This window comes from Borostomias antarcticus (genome assembly GCF_949987555.1).
Source record: "Borostomias antarcticus genome assembly, chromosome: 23".
Classification (NCBI taxonomy): Eukaryota; Metazoa; Chordata; class Actinopteri; order Stomiiformes; family Stomiidae; genus Borostomias; species Borostomias antarcticus.
Genome location: NC_140256.1, coordinates 20,000,405 through 20,025,575, shown reverse-complemented (window position 1 = coordinate 20,025,575; position 25,171 = coordinate 20,000,405). Strand labels below are relative to the sequence as shown.

Genomic DNA, 25,171 nt, shown 5'->3' with positions numbered 1-25,171 from the left:
TTCCTCCACCAAACCGTCTGCGTCCTGAGGTCCCTCCAGTCCTTTCTGCCCGTTGGCCACCTGGGCCTCCAGACTGAGCGCGCTCACTCCGGACTGGAGGCCCCTCGCGTCAGCGGACTGGAGGCCCCTCGCGTCAGCGGACGCTGGCAGATCGTCCAGGCCAAGTCCTGGAGATCTCTCAGGCATTTTGTTGGGCCCTTTTGGAGCTGCTAGCTTGTGATTGGCTGCGGGCATGTTGAGTGGCAGAGCGAAGTACTTGAATGTGGTTTTGAGGCAGTGCAGGATGTACTCATACATCTGCTGGCTGTTCACCGTACGCGCCACGTTCCTCTTCACAGCAAACGGGTCTGGGCAGGTCACACAAAACACACACAACACTTCACACTCAACTATACTCAAAACACATTTCATACTCAACTAAACTATACTCAACTAAACATACGTGTCATGTCATAATACTAATCTCGAGGCTAATTTGCTTTGAGGGTGGAAGTTTGTCAAAGATGTCATTGCTAATGTTCTGCTACTCAACCTAACACATCTCAGATCCTTTTCCTAACCATCTTAACCTAACCGTAACCCAGCCCTGGCTTTCACCCTAATCCTGGTCCTAATCCTAACCCAACCCTAACCCCGACTATAACCTAACCCCATCCCAACCATCGACCTAGTAGGCCTAACCCCCATCCCTCCGAGGATTGGGAACTGGAGAATCACAATACGTTTACTGTACTTTTACATACAAAGGATTTTTTTCTGTATAACAAAACAACAATGGACAAGTGTGAGGACAGGACAGGACAGGACAGGACAGTGCATGACAGGGCTTGGAAAGTGCAGTGATACAAATGTAGTGCAAAAGTTAGCAGTGCAATTGGACACAAACAGTCAGTGCAGAGTCAGTTTTGTGCAAACGTTGCAGGGGCGGAGAAGAGAGTCAGAGGGGAGCCATGTTTATAAGGCGTTGGGAAAAAGCTGTTCTTGTGTCGAACAGTTTTGGTCTTTGACGATCGCAGCCTCCTGCCAGAGAAGAGCGGTGTGAAGAGGCTATAGCCAGAGAGAATAGCCAGTCTGCGCGCTGTGCGCATGCGTGCTGGAGCAAGTGGGGAAGCTTTATTTCGTCTCTAAAGACATTTCTAAAGATCATATTACAGAGGCATGTGAAAACCACAACAAGCCCTCGCTCTATGGAAGCACAACTAGTGATTCATCAAGACAGATTGATGAAAACAACCGTTAGCAGAAAATAGATTTTTTTGAAACTGCATTCTCAGTGCCCTGTCCGCCGCCATTACATGGATATACTGGATGAACTTTTAAATTTCTTCTACAGGCCTCTGAATTACACCAAAGTTATCTCGGTGAGTCAAACGTCTTATAATATGCCATAAATAAGGTCCAGGTTGTCGAAAAAGAGCATTCTCCTTTAACAGCTTTGAGGTGAATTCTTAATGTAATATTTTTAAGTTCCAGTACAATTACAGCTTTTGTTCTGATAATCGTTTTCATATCCAAGAAATACTTAATTAGTATTAATTAGGTAACTAACTAAACACTCATTTCATTTTGAATCTAATTCTGCCCACAGCATGTTTTTGAAAGCAATACTATCACCATTCTGGTAGGGGGATTAGTCCTTGCCATGTTCAACAGTTTCAGGCTTTCAGCCATTAACTACCAATATTTCATATTCATTTGCTGTCAAATGTCAATATAATACTAGTATTGATGTGTTGCATAACTGGGCAGTCATCTAATTCAGGTTACAGCTAAAAAAAAAAAACGTTTTAGTAACACTAACCAAATCGATATTAAATCGAATCGAATTTAATCGGGATAATCAATTCTGAACCTTGTGAATTTGAATCGAATCGATTCTTGAAATTTGAATCGATACCCAGCACTAGACGGTCATGATCTTTTTGGCCCGCTTCAGCGCCCTGGAATCATGCAGGGCCTGGATGAGGGCAGGGCCTGGATGAGGGCAGGGCCTGGATGAGGGCAGGGCTACTTGGGTAGTAGGTGCCAGAGCCTTGGTTGGTCCCGACCTTATGGCCACATCTTCCTAACCTAACACTACCCTACCCTCAACAGGACACTACCCTACCCTCAACAGGACACTACCCTACCCTCAACAGGACACTACCCTACCCTCAACAGGACACTACCCTACCCTCAACAGGACACTACCCTACCCTCAACAGGACACTACCCTACCCTCAACAGGACACTACCCTACCCTCAACAGGACACTACCCTACCCTCAACAGGACACTACCCTACCCTCAACAGGACACTACCCTACCCTCAACAGGACACTACCCTACCCTCAACAGGACACTACCCTACCCTCAACTGGACACTACCCTACCCTCAACAGGACACTACCCTACCCTCAACAGGACACTACCCTACCCTCAACAGGACACTACCCTACCCTCAACAGGACACTACCCTACCCTCAACAGGACACTATGTTCAACAAAGCTACAGCTAATGAGAGAGAGAGAGAGAGAGAGAGAGAGAGAGAGAGAGAGAGAGAGAGAGAGAGAGTGGTACCTTCCACAGCCATGCGTTTCTAATGAGAGAGAGAGAGTGGTACCTTCCACAGCCATGCGTTTCTAATGAGAGAGAGAGAGAGAGAGAGAGAGAGAGAGAGGTACCTTCCACAGCCATGCGTTTCTAATGAGAGAGAGAGAGTGGTACCTTCCACAGCGATGCGTTTCTTCGGCCAGTCCTTGGCCTCCCGTGATAGGACGGCGCTGGTGCGGACACTGATGACGCTGTCTGAGAAGTTGAACTCCAGCGAATAGAAGCGCAGCATCTCCACCCACAGCCCGCCCACTGCAGGGGAGGAGGAGCAAGGGGTCTGGAACACCAGGGGAACCTGACAACAAATAAACAAACAGGACAAGGTCAGTGTCTGGGAGACTGTCAACAAATACAAATAGGACCATCAGTGTCTCTTCATCCGATACTGAGGTACAGAGGCTGGACAGGGACTGGGAATCAGCTGACACATGTTGGCAGGGGCTCTATGTTCCTTGGAAGTAAATGTGCCCAGGGTCACCTTGCCCTTCTGGTAGCAGCTCTCAGCAGGGGCAGCGGACTCCTTGGAGGCAGGGTGGTAAGCCCAATGCACACATCCATCCTCCAGGTAGGTGAGACAAAAGTCTGTCAGCTTACTGACGGAGAACTCCTTCATCTGATTAGAAGAGCAAAAAGATGAGAAACAAAGAAAGGAAATCATGTTACGCTACAGGATCCCAACAAATACTTCAATACAAAGGATATATTAAATTATTATTATTAAAACAATGCTAAAACACATACATCAGTAATAAGGTAGCTGCAATAGAACATTTAAAAATCATCATTCATACGAAAGAAGAACACACGCGCATGCGCACGCAAGACACACTCTCTCACCTGGCCCAGGTGGGCAGGGGACACACTCTCTCTCTCTCTCACCTGGCCCAGGTGGGCAGGACACACTCTCTCTCTCTCTCACCTGGCCCAGGTGGGCAGGGGACACGCTCTCTCTCTCTCTCACCTGGCCCAGGTAGGCAAGACACACTCTCTCTCTCTCTCACCTGGCCCAGGTGGGCAGGGGACACGCTCTCTCTCTCTCTCTCACCTGGCCCAGGTGGGCAGGACACACTCTCTCCCTCTCTCTCTCTCCCTCACCTGGCCCAGGTAGGCAAGACACACTCTCTCTCTCACCTGGCCCAGGTAGGCGGGGGACACACTCTCTCCCTCTCATCTGGCCCAGGTGGGCAGGGGACACACTCTCTCTCTCTCACCTGGCCCAGGTAGGCAGGGGACACACACTCTCTCTCTCACCTGGCCCAGGTAGGCAAGACACACTCTCTCTCTCACCTGGCCCAGGTGGGCAGGGGACACACTCCCTCTCTCTCTCTCTCACCTGGCCAAGGTGGGCAGGGGACACACTCTCTCTCTCTCTCACCTGGCCCAGGTAGGCAACACACACTCTCTCTCTCTCACCTGGCCCAGGTAGGCAGGGGACACACTCTCTCTCTCTCTCTCTCATCTGGCCCAGGTAGGCGGGGGACACACTCTCTCCCTCTCTCTCTCTCTCATCTGGCCCAGGTAGGCAACACACACTCTCTCTCTCTCACCTGGCCCAGGTAGGCAGGGGACACACTCTCTCTCTCTCTCTCTCACCTGGCCCAGGTAGGCAGGGGACACACTCTCTCTCTCACCTGGCCCAGGTAGGCAGGGGACACTCTCTCTCACCTGGCCCAGGTAGGCAGGGGACACACTCTCTCTCTCACCTGGCCCAGGTAGGCGGGGGACACTCTCTCTCTCTCTCTCTCTCTCATCTGGCCCAGGTAGGCAAGACACACTCTCTCTCTCACCTGGCCCAGGTAGGCAGGGGACACACTCTCTCTCTCACCTGGCCCAGGTAGGCAGGGGACACACTCTCTCTCTCACCTCGTGGCCCAGGTAGGCAGGGGACACACTCTCTCTCTCACCTGGCCCAGGTAGGCGGGGGACACACTCTCTCTCTCCCCTGGCCCAGGTAGGCAGGGGACACACTCTCTCTCTCACCTGGCCCAGGTGGGCGGGGGACACTCACCTGGCCCAGGTAGGCGGGGGACACACTCTCATCTGGCCCAGGTGGGCGGGGGACACTCTCTCTCTCTCCCCTGGCCCAGGTAGGCGGGGGACACACTCTCTCTCACCTGGCACAGGTGGGCGGGGGACACACTCTCTCTCATCTGGCCCAGGTAGGCAAGACACTCTCTCTCTCTCTCACCTGGCCCAGGTGGGCGGGGGACACTCTCTCTCACCTGGCCCAGGTAGGTGGGCAGGACACACTCTCTCTCACCTCGTGGCCCAGGTAGGCGGGCAGGACACACTCTCTCTCACCTCGTGGCCCAGGTAGGTGGGCAGGACACACTCTCTCTCACCTCGTGGCCCAGGTAGGCGGGCAGGACACTCTCTCTCTCACCTGGCCCAGGTAGGCAGGGGACACACTCTCTCTCTCACCTGGCCCAGGTAGGCGGGGGACACTCTCTCTCTCACCTGGCCCAGGTAGGCGGGGGACACACTCTCTCTCACCTGGCCCAGGTAGGCGGGCAGGACACTCTCTCTCTCACCTGGCCCAGGTAGGCAGGGGACACACTCTCTCTCTCACCTGGCCCAGGTAGGCAGGGGACACACTCTCTCTCTCACCTGGCCCAGGTAGGTGGGCAGGACACACTCTCTCTCACCTCGTGGCCCAGGTAGGCGGGCAGGACACACTCTCTCTCACCTCGTGGCCCAGGTAGGTGGGGGACACACTCTCTCTCACCTCGTGGCCCAGGTAGGCGGGCAGGACACACTCTCTCTCACCTCGTGGCCCAGGTAGGTGGGGGACACACTCTCTCTCTCACCTGGCCCAGGTAGGCGGGCAGGACACTCTCTCTCTCACCTCGTGGCCCAGGTAGGCGGGGGACACACTCTCTCTCACACCTGGCCCAGGTAGGTGGGCAGGACACACTCTCTCTCACACCTGGCCCAGGTAGGCGGGGGACACTCTCTCTCACCTGGCCCAGGTAGGTGGGCAGGACACACTCTCTCTCACCTCGTGGCCCAGGTAGGCGGGCAGGACACACTCTCTCTCTCACCTGGCCCAGGTAGGCGAGGGACACACTCTCTCTCACCTCGTGGCCCAGGTAGGCGGGCAGGACACACTCTCTCTCTCACCTCGTGGCCCAGGTAGGGGGGGGGACACACTCTCTCTCACCTCGTGGCCCAGGTAGGTGGGCAGGACACACTCTCTCTCACCTCGTGGCCCAGGTAGGCGGGGGACACACTCAAACCTCGTGGCCCAGGTAGGTGGGCAGGACACACTCTCTCTCACCTCGTGGCCCAGGTAGGGGGGGGGACACACTCTCTCTCACCTCGTGGCCCAGGTAGGTGGGCAGGACACTCTCTCTCTCACCTCGTGGCCCAGGTAGGTGGGCAGGACACTCTCTCTCTCACCTCGTGGCCCAGGTAGGCGGGCAGGATGGGGTCTTTGCGCTGCTGCAGGAAGTAGATGACCATGAGGGCCAGGACGTACACTGGCAGCCCGCCCTCCTCCGCTCTGTCCACGTGGCAGATCTAGCACACACACACACACACACACACAAACACACAAACACACACACACGTACCCTCAGAACACAGGGTGCTGCTAGTAAAAGATGTGTACTAGATGTGAACTAGATGTGTACTAGATGTGAACTAGATGTGAACTAGATGTGAACTAGATGTGAACTCAGAGCTGAGCTGCTGGGGAGACGGTGTTAACTCAGAGCTGAGCTGCTGGGGAGACGGTGTGAACTCAGAGCTGAGCTGCTGGGGAGACTGTGTGAACTCAGAGCTGAGCTGCTGGGGAGACTGTGTGAACTCAGAGCTGAGCTGCTGGGGAGACTGTGTGAACTCAGAGCTGAGCTGCTGGGGAGACTGTGTTACTCAGAGCTGAGCTGCTGGGGAGACTGTGTTAACTCAGAGCTGAGCTGCTGGGTGCTGCCTGCTGAACTCACCCCAGCCCAGTGTCTGAAGCCCAGGACCAGCGGCAGTAGGAGAGGCTCCTGATTGGCCAGTGCAGAGAGGTAGGAGGTCGTCTGGCAAGCATTGTCATTTCCAGCGCTCACTTTACAAACCAGGCCACTGTGGGAGCAAGAGAACAACTAGTATTATCATTGTGTGCCCCGGTACACATGTTAATGAAATTCCAGTCTCATCAATGTGTTATCCCCTTTCTGTGTTCCAGTCTCATCAATGTGTTATCCCCTTTCTGTGTTCCAGTCTCATCAATGTGTTATCCCCTTTCTGTGTTCCTGTCTCATCAGTGTGTTATCCCCTTTCTGTGTTCCTGTCTCATCAGTGTGTTATCCCCTTTCTGTGTTCCTGTCTCATCAGTGTGTTATCCCCTTTCTGTGTTCCTGTCTCATCAGTGTGTTATCCCCTTTCTGTGTTCCTGTCTCATCAGTGTGTTATCCCCTTTCTGTGTTCCAGTCTCATCAGTGTGTTATCCCCTTTCTGTGTTCCTGAGTGATTGAATCTTCCTAGTTGATAGAATTCCTATTTGATTGATCTTCTTTGTTCATTGTTTTACAACCACTGTGAAACTTATTTCTAATCTGTTTAGAAACACCCTTTGCTCTGTGACATCACCTCCCTTTACCCTTTGTCCCCGAGTACGTGACTTCCTCTACCATGCTATAAAATGTCCCACGATCCTTCAGTCCAACCATTCTGACTGAAGGAAACACTTCCTGTTTTCAGAGTCCGCTTTGCAAAACGTTACATCAGAATAAACTTTTTGTCTTTGTTTGAAACCAGCTTGACCGACCACTCAGCGTGTTCTTGAAATCTAAACTAAACCAAGTAAGATTTTCATTCATACACATCACCCATCACCAGACGCTCCTAACACACCTCCCCACCCATCACCACACGCTCCTAACACACCTCCCCACCCATCACCAGACGCTCCTAACACACCTCCCCACCCATCACCACACCCTCCTAACACACCTCCCCACCCATCACCACACGCTCCTAACACACCTCCCCACCCATCACCACACGCTCCTAACACACCTCCCCACCCATCACCACACGCTCCTAACACACCTCCCCACCCATCACCACACCCTCCTAACACACCTCCCCACCCATCACCACACCCTCCTAACACACCTCCCCACCCATCACCACACGCTCCTAACACACCTCCCCACCCATCACCACACGCTCCTAACACACCTCCCCACCCATCACCACACGCTCCTAACACACCTCCCCACCCATCACCACACGCTCCTAACACACCTCCCCACCCATCACCACACGCTCCTAACACACCTCCCCACCCATCATCACACGCTCCTAACACACCTCCCCACCCATCACCACACGCTCCTAACACACCTCCCCACCCATCACCACACTAACACACCTCCCCACCCATCACCACACCCTCCTAACACACCTCCCCACCCATCACCAGACCCTCCTAACACACCTCCCCACCCATCACCACACGCTCCTAACACACCTCCCCACACGCTCCTAACACCTCCCCACCCATCACCACACGCTCCTAACACACCTCCCCACCCATCACCACACGCTCCTAACACACCTCCCCACCCATCACCACACGCTCCTAACACACCTCCCCACCCATCACCAGACGCTCCTAACACACCTCCCCACCCATGACCACACGCTCCTAACACACCTCCCCACCCATCACCACACTAACACACCTCCCCACCCATCACCAGACGCTCCTAACACACCTCCCCACCCATCACCAGACGCTCCTAACACACCTCCCCGCCCATCACCACACGCTCCTAACACACCTCCCCACCCATCACCACACGCTCCTAACACACCTCCCCACCCCTCACCACACTCTCCTAACACACCTCCCCACCCATCACCACACCCTCCTAACACACCTCCCCACCCATCACCACACGCTCCTAACACACCTCCCCACCCATCACCACACGCTCCTAACACACCTCCCCACCCATCACCACACGCTCCTAACACACCTCCCCACCCATCACCACACGCTCCTAACACACCTCCCCACCCATCACCACACGCTCCTAACACACCTCCCCACCCATCACCAGACGCTCCTAACACACCTCCCCACCCATCACCACACCCTCCTAACACACCTCCCCGCCCATCACCACACTAACACACCTCCCCACCCATCACCACACGCTCCTAACACACCTCCCCACCCATCACCACACCCTCCTAACACACCTCCCCACCCATCACCACACCCTCCTAACACACCTCCCCACCCATCACCACACGCTCCTAACACCTCCCCACCCATCACCACACCCTCCTAACACACCTCCCCACCCATCACCACACGCTCCTAACACACCTCCCCACCCATCACCACACGCTCCTAACACACCTCCCCACCCCTCACCACACCCTCCTAACACACCTCCCCACCCATCATCACACGCTCCTAACACACCTCCCCACCCATCACCACACGCTCCTAACACACCTCCCCACCCATCACCACACGCTCCTAACACACCTCCCCCCCATCACCACACGCTCCTAACACACCTCCCCACCCATCACCACACGCTCCTAACACACCTCCCCACCCATCACCACACGCTCCTAACACACCTCCCCACCCATCACCACACTAACACACCTCCCCACCCATCACCACACGCTCCTAACACACCTCCCCACCCATCACCACACGCTCCTAACACACCTCCCCACCCATCACCAGACTAACACACCTCCCCACCCATCACCACACTAACACACCTCCCCACCCATCACCACACCCTCCTAACACACCTCCCCACCCATCACCACACGCTCCTAACACACCTCCCCACCCATCACCACACGCTCCTAACACACCTCCCCCCCATCACCACACGCTCCTAACACACCTCCCCACCCCTCACCACACGCTCCTAACACACCTCCCCACCCATCACCAGACCCTCCTAACACACCTCCCCCCCATCACCACACGCTCCTAACACACCTCCCCACCCATCACCACACGCTCCTAACACACCTCCCCCCCCATCACCACACCCTCCTAACACACCTCCCCACCCATCACCACACGCTCCTAACACACCTCCCCACCCATCACCACACGCTCCTAACACACCTCCCCACCCATCACCACACGCTCCTAACACACCTCCCCACCCATCACCAGACCCTCCTAACACACCTCCCCACCCATCACCACACGCTCCTAACACACCTCCCCATCCATCACCAGACCCTCCTAACACACCTCCCCACCCATCATCACACGCTCCTAACACACCTCCCCACCCATCACCACACGCTCCTAACACACCTCCCCACCCCTCACCAGACCCTCCTAACACACCTCCCCACCCCTCACCACACGCTCCTAACACACCTCCCCACCCATCACCACACGCTCCTAACACACCTCCCCACCCATCACCACACGCTCCTAACACACCTCCCCACCCATCACCACACGCTCCTAACACACCTCCCCACCCATCACCACACTAACACACCTCCCCACCCATCACCACACGCTCCTAACACACCTCCCCCCCCATCACCACACGCTCCTAACACACCTCCCCCCCCATCACCACACGCTCCTAACACACCTCCCCACCCATCACCACACTAACACACCTCCCCACCCATCACCACACGCTCCTAACACACCTCCCCACCCATCACCACACCCTCCTAACACACCTCCCCACCCATCACCACACACTCCTAACACACCTCCCCACCCCTCACCAGACCCTCCTAACACACCTCCCCACCCATCACCACACCCTCCTAACACACCTCCCCACCCATCACCACACGCTCCTAACACACCTCCCCACCCATCACCACACGCTCCTAACACACCTCCCCACCCATCACCACACGCTCCTAACACACCTCCCCCCCCATCACCACACGCTCCTAACACACCTCCCCACCCATCACCAGACCCTCCTAACACACCTCCCCACCCATCACCACACGCTCCTAACACACCTCCCCACCCATCACCACACTAACACACCTCTCCACCCCTCACCACACGCTCCTAACACACCTCCCCACCCATCACCACACGCTCCTAACACACCTCCCCACCCATCACCACACCCTCCTAACACACCTCCCCACCCATCACCACACCCTCCTAACACACCTCCCCACCCATCACCACACGCTCCTAACACACCTCCCCACCCATCACCACACGCTCCTAACACACCTCCCCACCCATCACCACACGCTCCTAACACACCTCCCCACCCATCACCACACGCTCCTAACACACCTCCCCACCCATCACCACACGCTCCTAACACACCTCCCCACCCATCACCACACTCTCCTAACACACCTCCCCACCCATCACCACACCCTCCTAACACACCTCCCCACCCATCACCACACCCTCCTAACACACCTCCCCACCCATCACCACACGCTCCTAACACACCTCCCCACCCATCACCACACTCCTAACACACCTCCCCCCCCATCACCACACGCTCCTAACACACCTCCCCACCCATCACCACACGCTCCTAACACACCTCCCCACCCCTCACCACACTAACACACCTCCCCACCCATCACCACACGCTCCTAACACACCTCCCCACCCATCACCACACGCTCCTAACACACCTCCCCACCCCTCACCAGACCCTCCTAACACACCTCCCCACCCCTCACCACACCCTCCTAACACACCTCCCCACCCATCACCAGACCCTCCTAACACACCTCCCCACCCCTCACCACACCCTCCTAACACACCTCCCCACCCATCACCACACCCTCCTAACACACCTCCCCACCCCTCACCACACCCTCCTAACACACCTCCCCCCCCATCACCACACGCTCCTAACACAACTCCCCCCATCACCACACTAACACACCTCCCCACCCATCACCACACGCTCCTAACACACCTCCCCCCCCATCACCACACCCTCCTAGCTCCTAACACACCTCCCCACCCATCACCACACTAACACACCTCCCCACCCATCACCACACGCTCCTAACACACCTCCCCACCCATCACCACACCCTCCTAACACACCTCCCCACCCATCACCAGACGGTCCTAACACACCTCCCCACCCATCACCACACGCTCCTAACACACCTCCCCACCCATCACCACACTAACACACCTCCCCACCCATCACCACACGCTCCTAACACACCTCCCCACCCATCACCACACGCTCCTAACACACCTCCCCACCCATCACCAGACGCTCCTAACACACCTCCCCACCCATCACCAGACCCTCCTAACACACCTCCCCACCCATCACCAGACGCTCCTAACACACCTCCCCACCCATCACCACACGCTCCTAACACACCTCCCCACCCCTCACCACACGCTCCTAACACACCTCCCCACCCATCACCACACGCTCCTAACACACCTCCCCACCCATCACCACACGCTCCTAACACACCTCCCCACCCATCACCACACCCTCCTAACACACCTCCCCACCCATCACCACACGCTCCTAACACACCTCCCCACCCCTCACCACACGCTCCTAACACACCTCCCCACCCATCACCACACTCTCCTAACACACCTCCCCACCCATCACCACACTCTCCTAACACACCTCCCCACCCATCACCACACGCTCCTAACACACCTCCCCACCCATCACCACACGCTCCTAACACACCTCCCCACCCATCACCACACGCTCCTAACACACCTCCCCACCCATCACCACACGCTCCTAACACACCTCCCCACCATCACCAGACGCTCCTAACACACCTCCCCACCCATCACCACACGCTCCTAACACACCTCCCCACCCATCACCACACGCTCCTAACACACCTCCCCACCCATCACCACACGCTCCTAACACACCTCCCCACCATCACCAGACGCTCCTAACACACCTCCCCACCCATCACCACACGCTCCTAACACACCTCCCCACCCATCACCACACGCTCCTAACACACCTCCCCACCCCTCACCACACGCTCCTAACACACCTCCCCACCCATCACCACACGCTCCTAACACACCTCCCCACCCATCACCAGACCCTCCTAACACACCTCCCCACCCATCACCACACGCTCCTAACACACCTCCCCACCCATCACCACACGCTCCTAACACACCTCCCCACCCATCACCACACGCTCCTAACACACCTCCCCACCCATCACCACACGCTCCTAACACACCTCCCCACCCATCACCACACTAACACACCTCCCCACCCATCACCACACGCTCCTAACACACCTCCCCACCCATCACCACACGCTCCTAACACACCTCCCCACCCATCACCAGACTAACACACCTCCCCACCCATCACCACACTAACACACCTCCCCACCCATCACCACACCCTCCTAACACACCTCCCCACCCATCACCACACGCTCCTAACACACCTCCCCACCCATCACCACACGCTCCTAACACACCTCCCCCCCATCACCACACGCTCCTAACACACCTCCCCACCCCTCACCACACGCTCCTAACACACCTCCCCACCCATCACCAGACCCTCCTAACACACCTCCCCCCCATCACCACACGCTCCTAACACACCTCCCCACCCATCACCACACGCTCCTAACACACCTCCCCCCCCATCACCACACCCTCCTAACACACCTCCCCACCCATCACCACACGCTCCTAACACACCTCCCCACCCATCACCACACGCTCCTAACACACCTCCCCACCCATCACCACACGCTCCTAACACACCTCCCCCCCCATCACCAGACCCTCCTAACACACCTCCCCACCCATCATCACACGCTCCTAACACACCTCCCCACCCATCACCACACGCTCCTAACACACCTCCCCACCCCTCACCAGACCCTCCTAACACACCTCCCCACCCCTCACCACACGCTCCTAACACACCTCCCCACCCATCACCACACGCTCCTAACACACCTCCCCACCCATCACCACACGCTCCTAACACACCTCCCCACCCATCACCACACGCTCCTAACACACCTCCCCACCCATCACCACACTAACACACCTCCCCACCCATCACCACACGCTCCTAACACACCTCCCCCCCCATCACCACACGCTCCTAACACACCTCCCCCCCATCACCACACGCTCCTAACACACCTCCCCACCCATCACCACACTAACACACCTCCCCACCCATCACCACACGCTCCTAACACACCTCCCCACCCATCACCACACCCTCCTAACACACCTCCCCACCCATCACCACACGCTCCTAACACACCTCCCCACCCCTCACCAGACCCTCCTAACACACCTCCCCACCCATCACCACACCCTCCTAACACACCTCCCCACCCATCACCACACGCTCCTAACACACCTCCCCACCCATCACCACACGCTCCTAACACACCTCCCCACCCATCACCACACGCTCCTAACACACCTCCCCCCCCATCACCACACGCTCCTAACACACCTCCCCACCCATCACCAGACCCTCCTAACACACCTCCCCACCCATCACCACACGCTCCTAACACACCTCCCCACCCATCACCACACTAACACACCTCTCCACCCCTCACCACACGCTCCTAACACACCTCCCCACCCCTCACCACACCCTCCTAACACACCTCCCCACCCATCACCACACGCTCCTAACACACCTCCCCACCCATCACCACACGCTCCTAACACACCTCCCCACCCATCACCACACTCCTAACACACCTCCCCACCCATCACCACACCCTCCTAACACACCTCCCCACCCATCACCACACCCTCCTAACACACCTCCCCACCCATCACCACACGCTCCTAACACACCTCCCCACCCATCACCACACCCTCCTAACACACCTCCCCACCCATCACCACACCCTCCTAACACACCTCCCCACCCATCACCACACGCTCCTAACACACCTCCCCACCCATCACCACACGCTCCTAACACACCTCCCCACCCATCACCACACGCTCCTAACACACCTCCCCACCCATCACCACACGCTCCTAACACACCTCCCCACCCATCACCACACGCTCCTAACACACCTCCCCACCCATCACCACACTCTCCTAACACACCTCCCCACCCATCACCACACCCTCCTAACACACCTCCCCACCCATCACCACACCCTCCTAACACACCTCCCCACCCATCACCACACGCTCCTAACACACCTCCCCACCCATCACCACACTCCTAACACACCTCCCCCCCCATCACCACACGCTCCTAACACACCTCCCCACCCATCACCACACGCTCCTAACACACCTCCCCACCCCTCACCACACTAACACACCTCCCCACCCATCACCACACGCTCCTAACACACCTCCCCACCCATCACCACACGCTCCTAACACACCTCCCCACCCCTCACCAGACCCTCCTAACACACCTCCCCACCCCTCACCACACCCTCCTAACACACCTCCCCACCCATCACCAGACCCTCCTAACACACCTCCCCACCCCTCACCACACCCTCCTAACACACCTCCCCACCCCTCACCACACCCTCCTAACACACCTCCCCACCCCTCACCACACCCTCCTAACACACCTCCCCCCCCATCACCACACGCTCCTAACACACCTCCCCCCATCACCACACTAACACACCTCCCCACCCATCACCACACGCTCCTAACACACCTCCCCCCCCATCACCACACCCTCCTAGCTCCTAACACACCTCCCCACCCATCACCACACTAACACACCTCCCCACCCATCACCACACGCTCCTAACACACCTCCCCACCCATCACCACACCCTCCTAACACACCTCCCCACCCATCACCAGACGGTCCTAACACACCTCCCCACCCATCACCACACGCTCCTAACACACCTCCCCACCCATCACCACACTAACACACCTCCCCACCCATCACCACACGCTCCTAACACACCTCCCCACCCATCACCACACGCTCCTAACACACCTCCCCACCCATCACCACACCCTCCTAACACACCTCCCCACCCATCACCACACGCTCCTAACACACCTCCCCACCCATCACCACACTCCTAACACACCTCCCCCCCCATCACCACACGCTCCTAACACACCTCCCCACCCATCACCACACGCTCCTAACACACCTCCCCACCCATCACCACACCCTCCTAACACACCTCCCCACCCATCACCACACGCTCCTAACACACCTCCCCACCCCTCACCACACGCTCCTAACACACCTCCCCCCCATCACCACACCCTCCTAACACACCTCCCCACCCATCACCACACTCTCCTAACACACCTCCCCACCCATCACCACACTCTCCTAACACACCTCCCCACCCATCACCACACTCTCCTAACACACCTCCCCACCCATCACCACACGCTCCTAACACACCTCCCCACCCATCACCACACTAACACACCTCCCCACCCATCACCACACTCTCCTAACACACCTCCCCACCCATCACCACACTAACACACCTCCCCACCCATCACCACACGCTCCTAACACACCTCCCCACCCATCACCACACTCTCCTAACAAACCTCCCCACCATCACCAGACGCTCCTAACACACCTCCCCACTGCAGCCACTAGGGGTCCCTGTTGCTCTGTTACTGGGTCACATGGTGAGCTTTCCTGTAATATGCTATTTTTTCTTAAAAATAACCCACCTCTCCTCTCCTCTCCTTCTCTTTACAGAATGTTAACCCACCTCTCCTCTCCTTCTCTTTACAGAATGTTAACCCACCTCTCCTCTCCTCTCCTTCTCTTTACAGAATGTTAACCCACCTCTCCTCTCCTCTCCTTCTCTTTACAGAATGTTAACCCACCTCTCCTCTCCTCTCCTTCTCTTTACAGAATGTTAACCCACCTCTCCTCTCCTCTCCTTCTCTTTACAGAATGTTAACCCACCTCTCCTCTCCTCTCCTTCTCTTTACAGAATGTTAACCCACCTCTCCTTCTCTTTACAGACGACCACAGGCACCCTGGCATGGAAGTCAGCCTCCAGCTCTACATACACAACTGTAAACACAAAAACAACAACAACAACAGTAAACACAACAACAACTGGACTACAGTGACTGAAAAGGTAAAAAAGCACTACAACACTGTGGGTTAAGATTCCTACTGGGATTAGTAGTCTATCTATTCCTCCTCCTTAGTATCTATCCCTCCTCCTTAGTATATATTCCTCCTTAGTATCTATTCCTCCTCCTTAGTATCTATTCCTCCTCCTTAGTATCTATTCCTCCTCCTTAGTATCTATTCCTCCTCCTTAGTATCTATTCCTCCCCCTTAGTATCTATTCCTCCTCCTTAGTATCTATTCCTCCTCCTTAGTATCTATTCCTCCTCCTTAGTATCTATTCCTCCTCGTTAGTATCTATTCCTCCTCCTTAGTATCTATTCCTCCTCCTTAGTATCTATTCCTCCTCCTTAGTATCTATTCCTCCTCCTTAGTATCTATTCCTCCTCCTTGTAGTCTATTCATTTCTCCTCCTTAGTAGTCTATCTATTCCTCCTTGTTGCTTGTGATTAGTAGTCTATCTATTCCTCCTCGTTGCTTGTGATTAGTAGTCTATCTATTCCTCCTCGTTGCTTGTGATTAGTAGTCTATCTATTCCTCCTCGTTGCTTGTGATTAGTAGTCTATCTATTCCTCCTCGTTGCTTGTGACTAATAGTCTCTCCCTTCTTCCTTTCTGCCTGCTCTCTTTGAGAGAACTACGCTGCAGCAGCAAAGTCCAGTCAGAAGCCATGTCCAGTCAGAAGCCATGTCCAATCAGAAGCCATGGTCCATGTCCAGTCAGAAGCCATGGTCCATGTCCAGTCAGAAGCCATGTCCAGTCAGAAGCCATGTCCAGTCAGAAGCCATGTCCAGTCAGAAGCCATGTCCAGTCAGAAGCCATGTCCAGTCAGAAGCCATGGTCCATGTCCAGTCAGAAGCCATGTCCAGTCAGAAGCCATGTCCAGTCAGAAGCCATGTCCAGTCAGAAGCCATGTCCAGTCAGAAGCCATGTCCAGTCAGAAGCCATGTCCAGTCAGAAGCCATGGTCCATGTCCAGTCAGAAGCCATGTCCAGTCAGAAGCCATGTCCAGTCAGAAGCCATGTCCATGTCCAGTCTTGAGAGGGAAGGATCTGCTGCTCACCGCTCTTTGACAGGCTGTCCTGAACCAGCAACAAGACCTCTGGTTGATGCATCTGTGAATACACACCATTTTCAAAACTTTATTAACACATAATACAAGGTGTCAGACAGTCAAAACCAGAAGGGCAGTCCAAGATTATCCAAAAAATAATAATTATGAATTATTTTCAAGACTTCATAACATTTTTGCCACAATAAGCCAGGGACTTGAACCGGTCCATAGCTTATTGTGGCAAAAATGTTATGAAGCCTTGAAAATAATTCATGATTGTCATTTTTTGGATATGCTTTTTGTTCCGCGATCTTGGATACGCACGCACACGCACGCACACACACACACACACACACACACACACAAAGACACACACACACACACATACAGACACACACACGCACGCGCACAAACACACACAGACACAGACACACGCACACCACAGGACTACCAGATGCGTGATCACAGGACTACTCACACGAGGAGGGAACTGAATGTCAATGTTGACGTCTGAGTCCTTGAACCCAAACTTTGTGCAGGAAGATCCATACAGCCTGAGATGAATCTCTGAGGAGCCAAAGCAACAGAGCATTTCAGTCAACAAAAACACTCATCAGTCTTATAACTGAACACTCACCATGCTGTGTTCAAAACTGACGTTGAGTCAAGTAGATAAAAACCATTATGACAATCAAGGCAAAAGATGAAAATGCTTTATTTGTAAGAGTATTGGGCTGGCGTGTCATTAGGGTCAGGGTCAGCTCACCAGGCAGGACGGACAGAAGGACCTCCTGCATGGTGCAGACTATCTGCTGTCTCCTAGCAACATCCTGGTCACTCATCCCCATCTTGCTGACCACTCCCTCCAGGGCGGAGCCTATGGCAATGATCTGCTCCGGCCCGGGGGGCAGGATCTCCGTTAACATCGCCTCCTCCCGCCTCTCCTGGTAAACACACACACACACACACACACACACACACACACACACACACACACACACACACACACACACACACACACACACACACACACACACACACACACACACACACACACACACACACACACACACACACACACACACACACACACACACACACACACACACACACAGACAGAGCAGTTTAATCTCAGTTTCTGATTCATCATATTATTCAGTACACAATATATAGTATCTCCTTGTCTGTATATACTATAGCCAGTATACAGCATGTGTAGATAGTCTAGTCAGTAGTCGGTACATGGCGTGTCCTTGTGTGTAGATGGTACATGGCGTGTCCTAGATAGTCTAGTCAGTAGATGGTACATGGCGTGTCCTTGTGTGTAGATAGTCTAGTCAGTAGATGGTACATGGCGTGTCCTAGATAGTCTAGTCAGTAGATGGTACATGGCGTGTCCTTGTGTGTAGATAGTCTAGCCCTTAGTCGGTACATGGCGTGTCCTTGTGTGTAGATGGTACATGGCGTGTCCTAGATAGTCTAGTCAGTAGATGGTACATGGCGTGTCCTTGTGTGTAGATAGTCTAGCCCGTAGTCGGTACATGGCGTGTCCTAGATAGTCTAGCCCGTAGTCGGTACATGGCGTGTCCTTGTGTGTCCAGTGTCTCACCCTGGCCCTCCTCTTGTGCCACTTGTCTTTGATGTGTCGGTGAGCAGCGGAGACGGAGTCCAGCAGGAAGTCACACAGGCAGCAGGTGTACAGGGCGCTGGGGCTGCTGCGCCACCTCTGACCCACACAAGCATGGGGAATTTGGACAATGAATGTGCAATTACACTAAACACAACATATTACACGGCTCTCTGAAATACTCAATTCTGATTGGACAATCACACATTCTACCCGGTCAATTATTTCTTGATAATTAACCGACATCAAGGGCAACCGAGCGATATTGACCCTTGCTAAGGGCAACACATTATATGTCTGTGGATGACAGTTGAAAGTTGTCTGAAAGTTGCTGAACATTCTTAACAGTTAAAGCAGCCTAACGCAGGATGTGGTACTTTTGCGATTTGGCGCACTTTACAGGTTCACTTTACAGGTTCACTTTAGAGGTTCACTTTACAGGTTCACTTTACAGGTTCACTCTACAGGTTCACTTTTGCACAACTGTTGTGAAATGGTCAATACTATGCACGTTCAGAACAGCTGCACAGCTGCACTTGTTTACAAGGTGAAACCGGTCCCCAAACACCAGAGAACAGTTGATAGCTGGAATAAAAGGGCCTAGTTAGTATATATATATATATATATATATATATTCACAGACAATGTATGTGACTTCCACAACTAACCCAGCAAACACAGCCAAACATCAAGCAATTGGGTCTATCATAACAGATAGCTAGCCAGCTAACATTAGGCTAGCTACATTACAAAAGAGGCCTGGTCGGCGTCAGACTCATAGCCTTTCATTACACTTCATCAGCTCACTAACTCGCTAGCAGTCTAAAAAGTTACTACACTACCAGTTAGCCGCTTAGCTAGGGAACATGGTGCCCCAAGCTAGCTAGATTACACGCATCCTCATACATTCACAGCTAGCACAGCCAAACATCAAGCAATTTCAACATAAGACATGGAAAGCCAGCTAATATTAGGCTAGCTAACACTAGTTGACCAGCGAAGAGGCAGCTCTGCGTCAGTCTTTCACTGTGAAGCTCTCGCCAGCTAGTAAAAGCCAGTCCAATATGAACTCTAGTTTGGTTTCTGGCTCGGTCTCTTTCTCTGGCCACGAACAAAAGAGGCAACATTCTGCCCATTACAAGGCAGAGCACCATCTAAAATATGAATGTCATTGGTAAGTAGCCGTGTAATAAGCAGGATAGCGTATGTATAAAGTATGGCCAGCCGGTCAAAATTGAAAAATAAGAGCCCTTCACTACCCCTCGAACACACTGTCAGCCTCTTATTCTAAGAACAATGGTTTGTCAGCCAGTGGACAGGAAGGTTTGGACAAGGGGACCACTTCTGTCTTCAAAGGGCACTAACCTTCTTTAGACGGAAGATCTCGTCTCGGCCAATCCGCTCTTCCGCCTGCCTCAGGCCCAGCAGCTCTTTGGCTGAGAGGGTCGACTCATCGATCACCGGCCCCCTGTCTTCCTCCCCGAAGCCCCGCCTCCGGTCACGGTTCCTCCTCCTCCCCCCTGGAGAACAACGAGACACACCTGGCTGACCAAGAGTCAGAGTACACTACACCTGGCTGACCCAGAGTCAGAGTACACTACACCTGGCTGACCCAGAGTCAGAGGCTACTCCATCTAGCTGACCCAGAGTCAGAGTCTTCTACATCTAGCTGACCCAGAGTCAGAGTCTACTCCATCTAGCTGACCCAGAGTCAGAGTCTACTCCATCTAGCTGACCCAGAGTCAGAGTCTACTACACCTGGCTGACCCAGAGTCAGAGTCTACTCCATCTAGCTGACCCAGAGTCAGAGTCTTCTACATCTAGCTGACCCAGAGTCAGAGTCTTCTACATCTAGCTGACCCAGAGTCAGAGTCTTCTACATCTAGCTGACCCAGAGTCAGAGTCTTCTACATCTAGCTGACCCAGAGTCAGAGTCTTCTACATCTACCTTCTCACATCTGAATGTCCCCACCAAGGTCTGAGGCAAGGTTGTGTTTTTATTACATTCTACACATTTGATCCTGTTAGTTATTATGCGAGCACACCAAGTCCTCTCATCAACTCCTACGTGATCTGCTCTATCTATACTTGACAGTGATTGGTTTGCTTTGGGTAGCCTTGAAGAATGCTGGAGAAAAATAACCACATTTACAAATCAAAAAAATTGTACATTTGTATTGCTGCTACTATAATAATTTTATTATGGCATTGCTACCACCCACCAGCGCAATACTGGAAGCTAGTCATAGATCTGAATCTAGTTCAGATTCGCTAAATGAGTGTCCTTGTTGTGAGAATATTGCATGGTCGATAGTAGTCTCTCTCCAGACTCAAATATTACGTTGAATCGCTGCGCTCCACATACTACATAATAGAGTCTGTGTAGATAGTCTAGTCAGTAGATGGTACATGGCGTGTCCTTGTGTGTAGATAGTCTAGTCAGTAGATGGTACATGGCGTGTCCTTGTGTGTAGATAGTCTAGTCAGTAGATGGTACATGGCGTGTCCTTGTGTGTAGATAGTCTAGTCAGTAGCGCTCCTCATACTACATAATAGAGTCTGGGCCACTTGCCGCCCAATTCTGAGGGGGTATAGACCGTTCAAAATTGAAAGAGTGACAGGTCATGGCAATAGGTCAATAGAGAGGCTAGCTCAGGTTAGATGGGCGGGGCATATCTATGCGTGGGAGCACCTGATGGCAAAAGTCGTTTCTGATTGGTGTCGCTGGGATTCCAGCGCTAGATATGAATTGCCAGGATTTGAACACCAGATTTTAGCATGAAGTGTCCCAGACCCATAGAGAGATCTGCAGCGTGCAGTAACATAGTTGGCGTAGCTTACGTAGTGTATCAGAGAAAGTACTCATGGGTCTGGCGTTGAGACAGTACTCTCATGGGTCTGGCGTTGAGACAGTACTCTCATGGGTCTGGCGTTGAGACAGTACTCTCATGGGTCTGGCGTTGAGACAGTACTCTCATGGGTCTGGCGTTGAGACAGTACTCTCATGGGTCTGGCGTTGAGACAGTACTCTCATGGGTCTGGCGTTGAGACTATGTCCATAGCTATCTAGCGAGATGTGCTGCCTAGCAGTTCTGCGCATGCTGAAATCTTACATAGAGATACGGTATTCTCTCTCTCTCTCTATGGTATTAAAGAGTATCATGTCTGCAGTTTTGGTTTGACCTCCCACCTGAGTTTGGAGTGCCGGCGGCGTCCCCTGGCTCCTCCCCCTGGGACGTTCTCCTCCAGCGCTGCGGGGGACGTTCTCTCCAGTTCTCCTCACGCCCATCCGCCTGATTCTCAGCGCCAGGGAACCTCCGGAAGCCTTCTCGCTGGGAGGGGCTGAGGCCCCCCTTGAACCCTCCGCCGGGAGAGCTGCTCAGGGGCCCTAGTCCTCCTTTACTGGGGCTGGGGCGGTACGGCCTGTCTGCTCGGGGGTCCTGGTACGGCCTGTCTGCTCGGGGGTCCTGGTACGGCCTGTCTGCTCGGGGGTCCTGGTACGGCCTGTCTGCTCGGGGGTCCTGGTTCCTCCAGCTCTCAGCCTCGTCTGCCCCACCCCTCTCCCGGCCTCCTAGCCTGGGGGGACGCGGCCTGCCTGAGTCCTCCATAGCAATCTCCAGTTACACCTGAAGGGTGAAGTTAAGAGATCATTCTAGATGACCAATACATTAAGGCTCCGTGCTAATCCATCAGTTTGCCATAGGTGCCAATATTGAGTGAGAAAAGTGTGTATAAGAGTAGATTAAATGGCATTCAAAACGGTAATAAGAGCTGAGCAGACACGTTCAGGAAATAACCTATTTTAATCGCAGGTGTCGGGCTCGCTAGCCAGGTTTGCTCAAGTTGACTCACTAGCTGTTCTCATAACTGAGCTGTTCGAGGTCAACTACTGCAGCCTGCAAGCTAACCATGTATGACTAGCTAGCAGCCGTGCAGGCACACCCTGACAGGGTCACACGGGTCTGCTTGGATGAATACCTTACCGTCTCTATTATAGCTGGCTAACTAGTAGCTAGTAGCTAGCTAGGCTAGGCTAGCAGGTCAGATAGGCTAGGCTAGCAGGTCAGATAGGCTAGGCTAGCAGGTCAGATAGGCTAGGCTAGCAGGTCAGATAGGCTAGGCTAGCAGGTCAGATAGGCTAGGCTAGCAGGTCAGATAGGCTAGGCTAGCAGGGTAGATAGGCTAGGCTAGCAGGGTAGATAGGCTAGGCTAGCAGGGTAGATAGGCTAGGCTAGCAGGGTAGATAGGCTAGGCTAGCAGGGTAGATAGGCTAGGCTAGCAGGGTAGATAGGCTAGGCTAGCAGGGTAGATAGGCTAGGCTAGCAGGGTAGATAGGCTAGGCTAGCAGGGTAGATAGGCTAGGCTAGCAGGGTAGATAGGCTAGGCTAGCAGGGTAGATAGGCTAGGCTAGCAGGGTAGATAGGCTAGGCTAGCAGGGTAGATAGGCTAGGCTAGCAGGGTAGATAGGCTAGGCTAGCAGGGTAGATAGGCTAGGCTAGCAGGGTAGATAGGCTAGGCTAGCAGGGTAGATAGGCTAGGCTAGCAGGGTAGATAGGCTAGGCTAGCAGGGTAGATAGGCTAGGCTAGCAGGGTAGATAGGCTAGGCTAGCAGGGTAGATAGGCTAGGCTAGCAGGGTAGATAGGCTAGGCTAGCAGGGTAGATAGGCTAGGCTAGCAGGGTAGATAGGCTAGGCTAGCAGGTTAGATAGGCTAGGCTAGCAGGGTAGATAGGCTAGGCTAGCAGGGTAGATAGGCTAGGCTAGCAGGTTAGATAGGCTAGGCTAGCAGGGTAGATAGGCTAGGCTAGCAGGTTAGATAGGCTAGGCTAGCAGGGTAGATAGGCTAGGCTAGCAGGGTAGATAGGCTAGGCTAGCAGGTTAGATAGGCTAGGCTAGCAGGCACATGTTTAGCTCGGATAACCAGACGAGTTTTGTTTACTTAGATCCACTTCATAAGACAGTCATTAGATATTTTACTAAATAAACCTAACGTGAGTGACCGCAGCGACTCTTCTGTGTGATTGTGCTGTAGCTAGCTAGGCTAACATAGCTAGCTAGGCTAACATAGCACCAGCGAGATGAACCCAGAGCCTGCTAGGCTAACTGAGCTAGCACCCACCAGCAAGCTGGGCTAGTGAACTCTGATGTGGTGCACATTGTACGGACTCACAAACAAAACCTTATAAATAGGCACATATAATTGTCAGATTAATTACGTATGAACGCTACCATGTACACAAAATACCTTTTGTCTTTGTATGTGCAGCATACTAATTGTATCCACTGAGTTTGAGATAATCTGATCCACCTCAGCTCCTCCTGCTTCTGCTGCGAGCTGCGCATGCGTGGGAGTTTGAGGTGGGAGGAGTCAGATTTAAGCGAATTGAAAAATAGAGTGATGAATTGTCAATTGATTGAAACATTTTATTTGAACCAGTGTTGCTCTGATAGTCAACTGGTCTAGCTCCTGTCTACCATTCATCACTCACAATACCCAAATTACATTTATCGTTTAAAACAAATTGTGTTACTTCCACCCAAAATGTCAATCAAACCCAGGCCCACTGACTAATCATTTCCCATATAGAAACGTTATTTGCAAGGAGGAAGAGGAGGAAGAGGAGGAAGAGAGCCTAAGAGAAGACAGGCTGGAGTTTCCAGATCCCAGGACAGCAGCACATATCACATCTGCCAGAGAGAGAGAGAGAGAAGTGGGGGGAGAGAGAAAGAAACTAAAGCTTTCACATTCAAATAATGTCAAATCTTTTTTTTTTGGTGGTCTCCTCCTCCTCTGACGTCTTGATGATATCTTCCTA

The 25,171-nt window shown here is 53.7% G+C and overlaps 1 protein-coding gene across 1 annotated transcript in view; it reads right to left on the bottom strand.

Annotated features, from left to right (window-relative positions):
* Positions 1–24,685, bottom strand: part of tut7 (terminal uridylyl transferase 7) — a 56,312-nt gene extending 31,627 nt beyond the window's left edge. The window contains exons 1-13 of the mRNA XM_084456780.1: positions 24,601–24,685; positions 22,547–22,982; positions 20,722–20,876; positions 19,339–19,455; positions 18,496–18,673; positions 18,208–18,296; positions 17,739–17,790; positions 16,544–16,613; positions 6,537–6,663; positions 5,992–6,111; positions 3,071–3,205; positions 2,707–2,887; positions 1–347 (exon numbers count right to left, since the gene is read on the bottom strand). The exon at positions 1–347 is cut by the window's left edge and continues 345 nt beyond it. Coding sequence (XP_084312906.1) covers positions 1–347; positions 2,707–2,887; positions 3,071–3,205; positions 5,992–6,111; positions 6,537–6,663; positions 16,544–16,613; positions 17,739–17,790; positions 18,208–18,296; positions 18,496–18,673; positions 19,339–19,455; positions 20,722–20,876; positions 22,547–22,964 — 1,989 coding nt within the window. The 5' untranslated portion in view covers positions 22,965–22,982; positions 24,601–24,685. The remainder of the gene's footprint in view (positions 348–2,706; positions 2,888–3,070; positions 3,206–5,991; positions 6,112–6,536; positions 6,664–16,543; positions 16,614–17,738; positions 17,791–18,207; positions 18,297–18,495; positions 18,674–19,338; positions 19,456–20,721; positions 20,877–22,546; positions 22,983–24,600) is intronic.
* Positions 24,686–25,171: the final 486 nt, after the last annotated feature.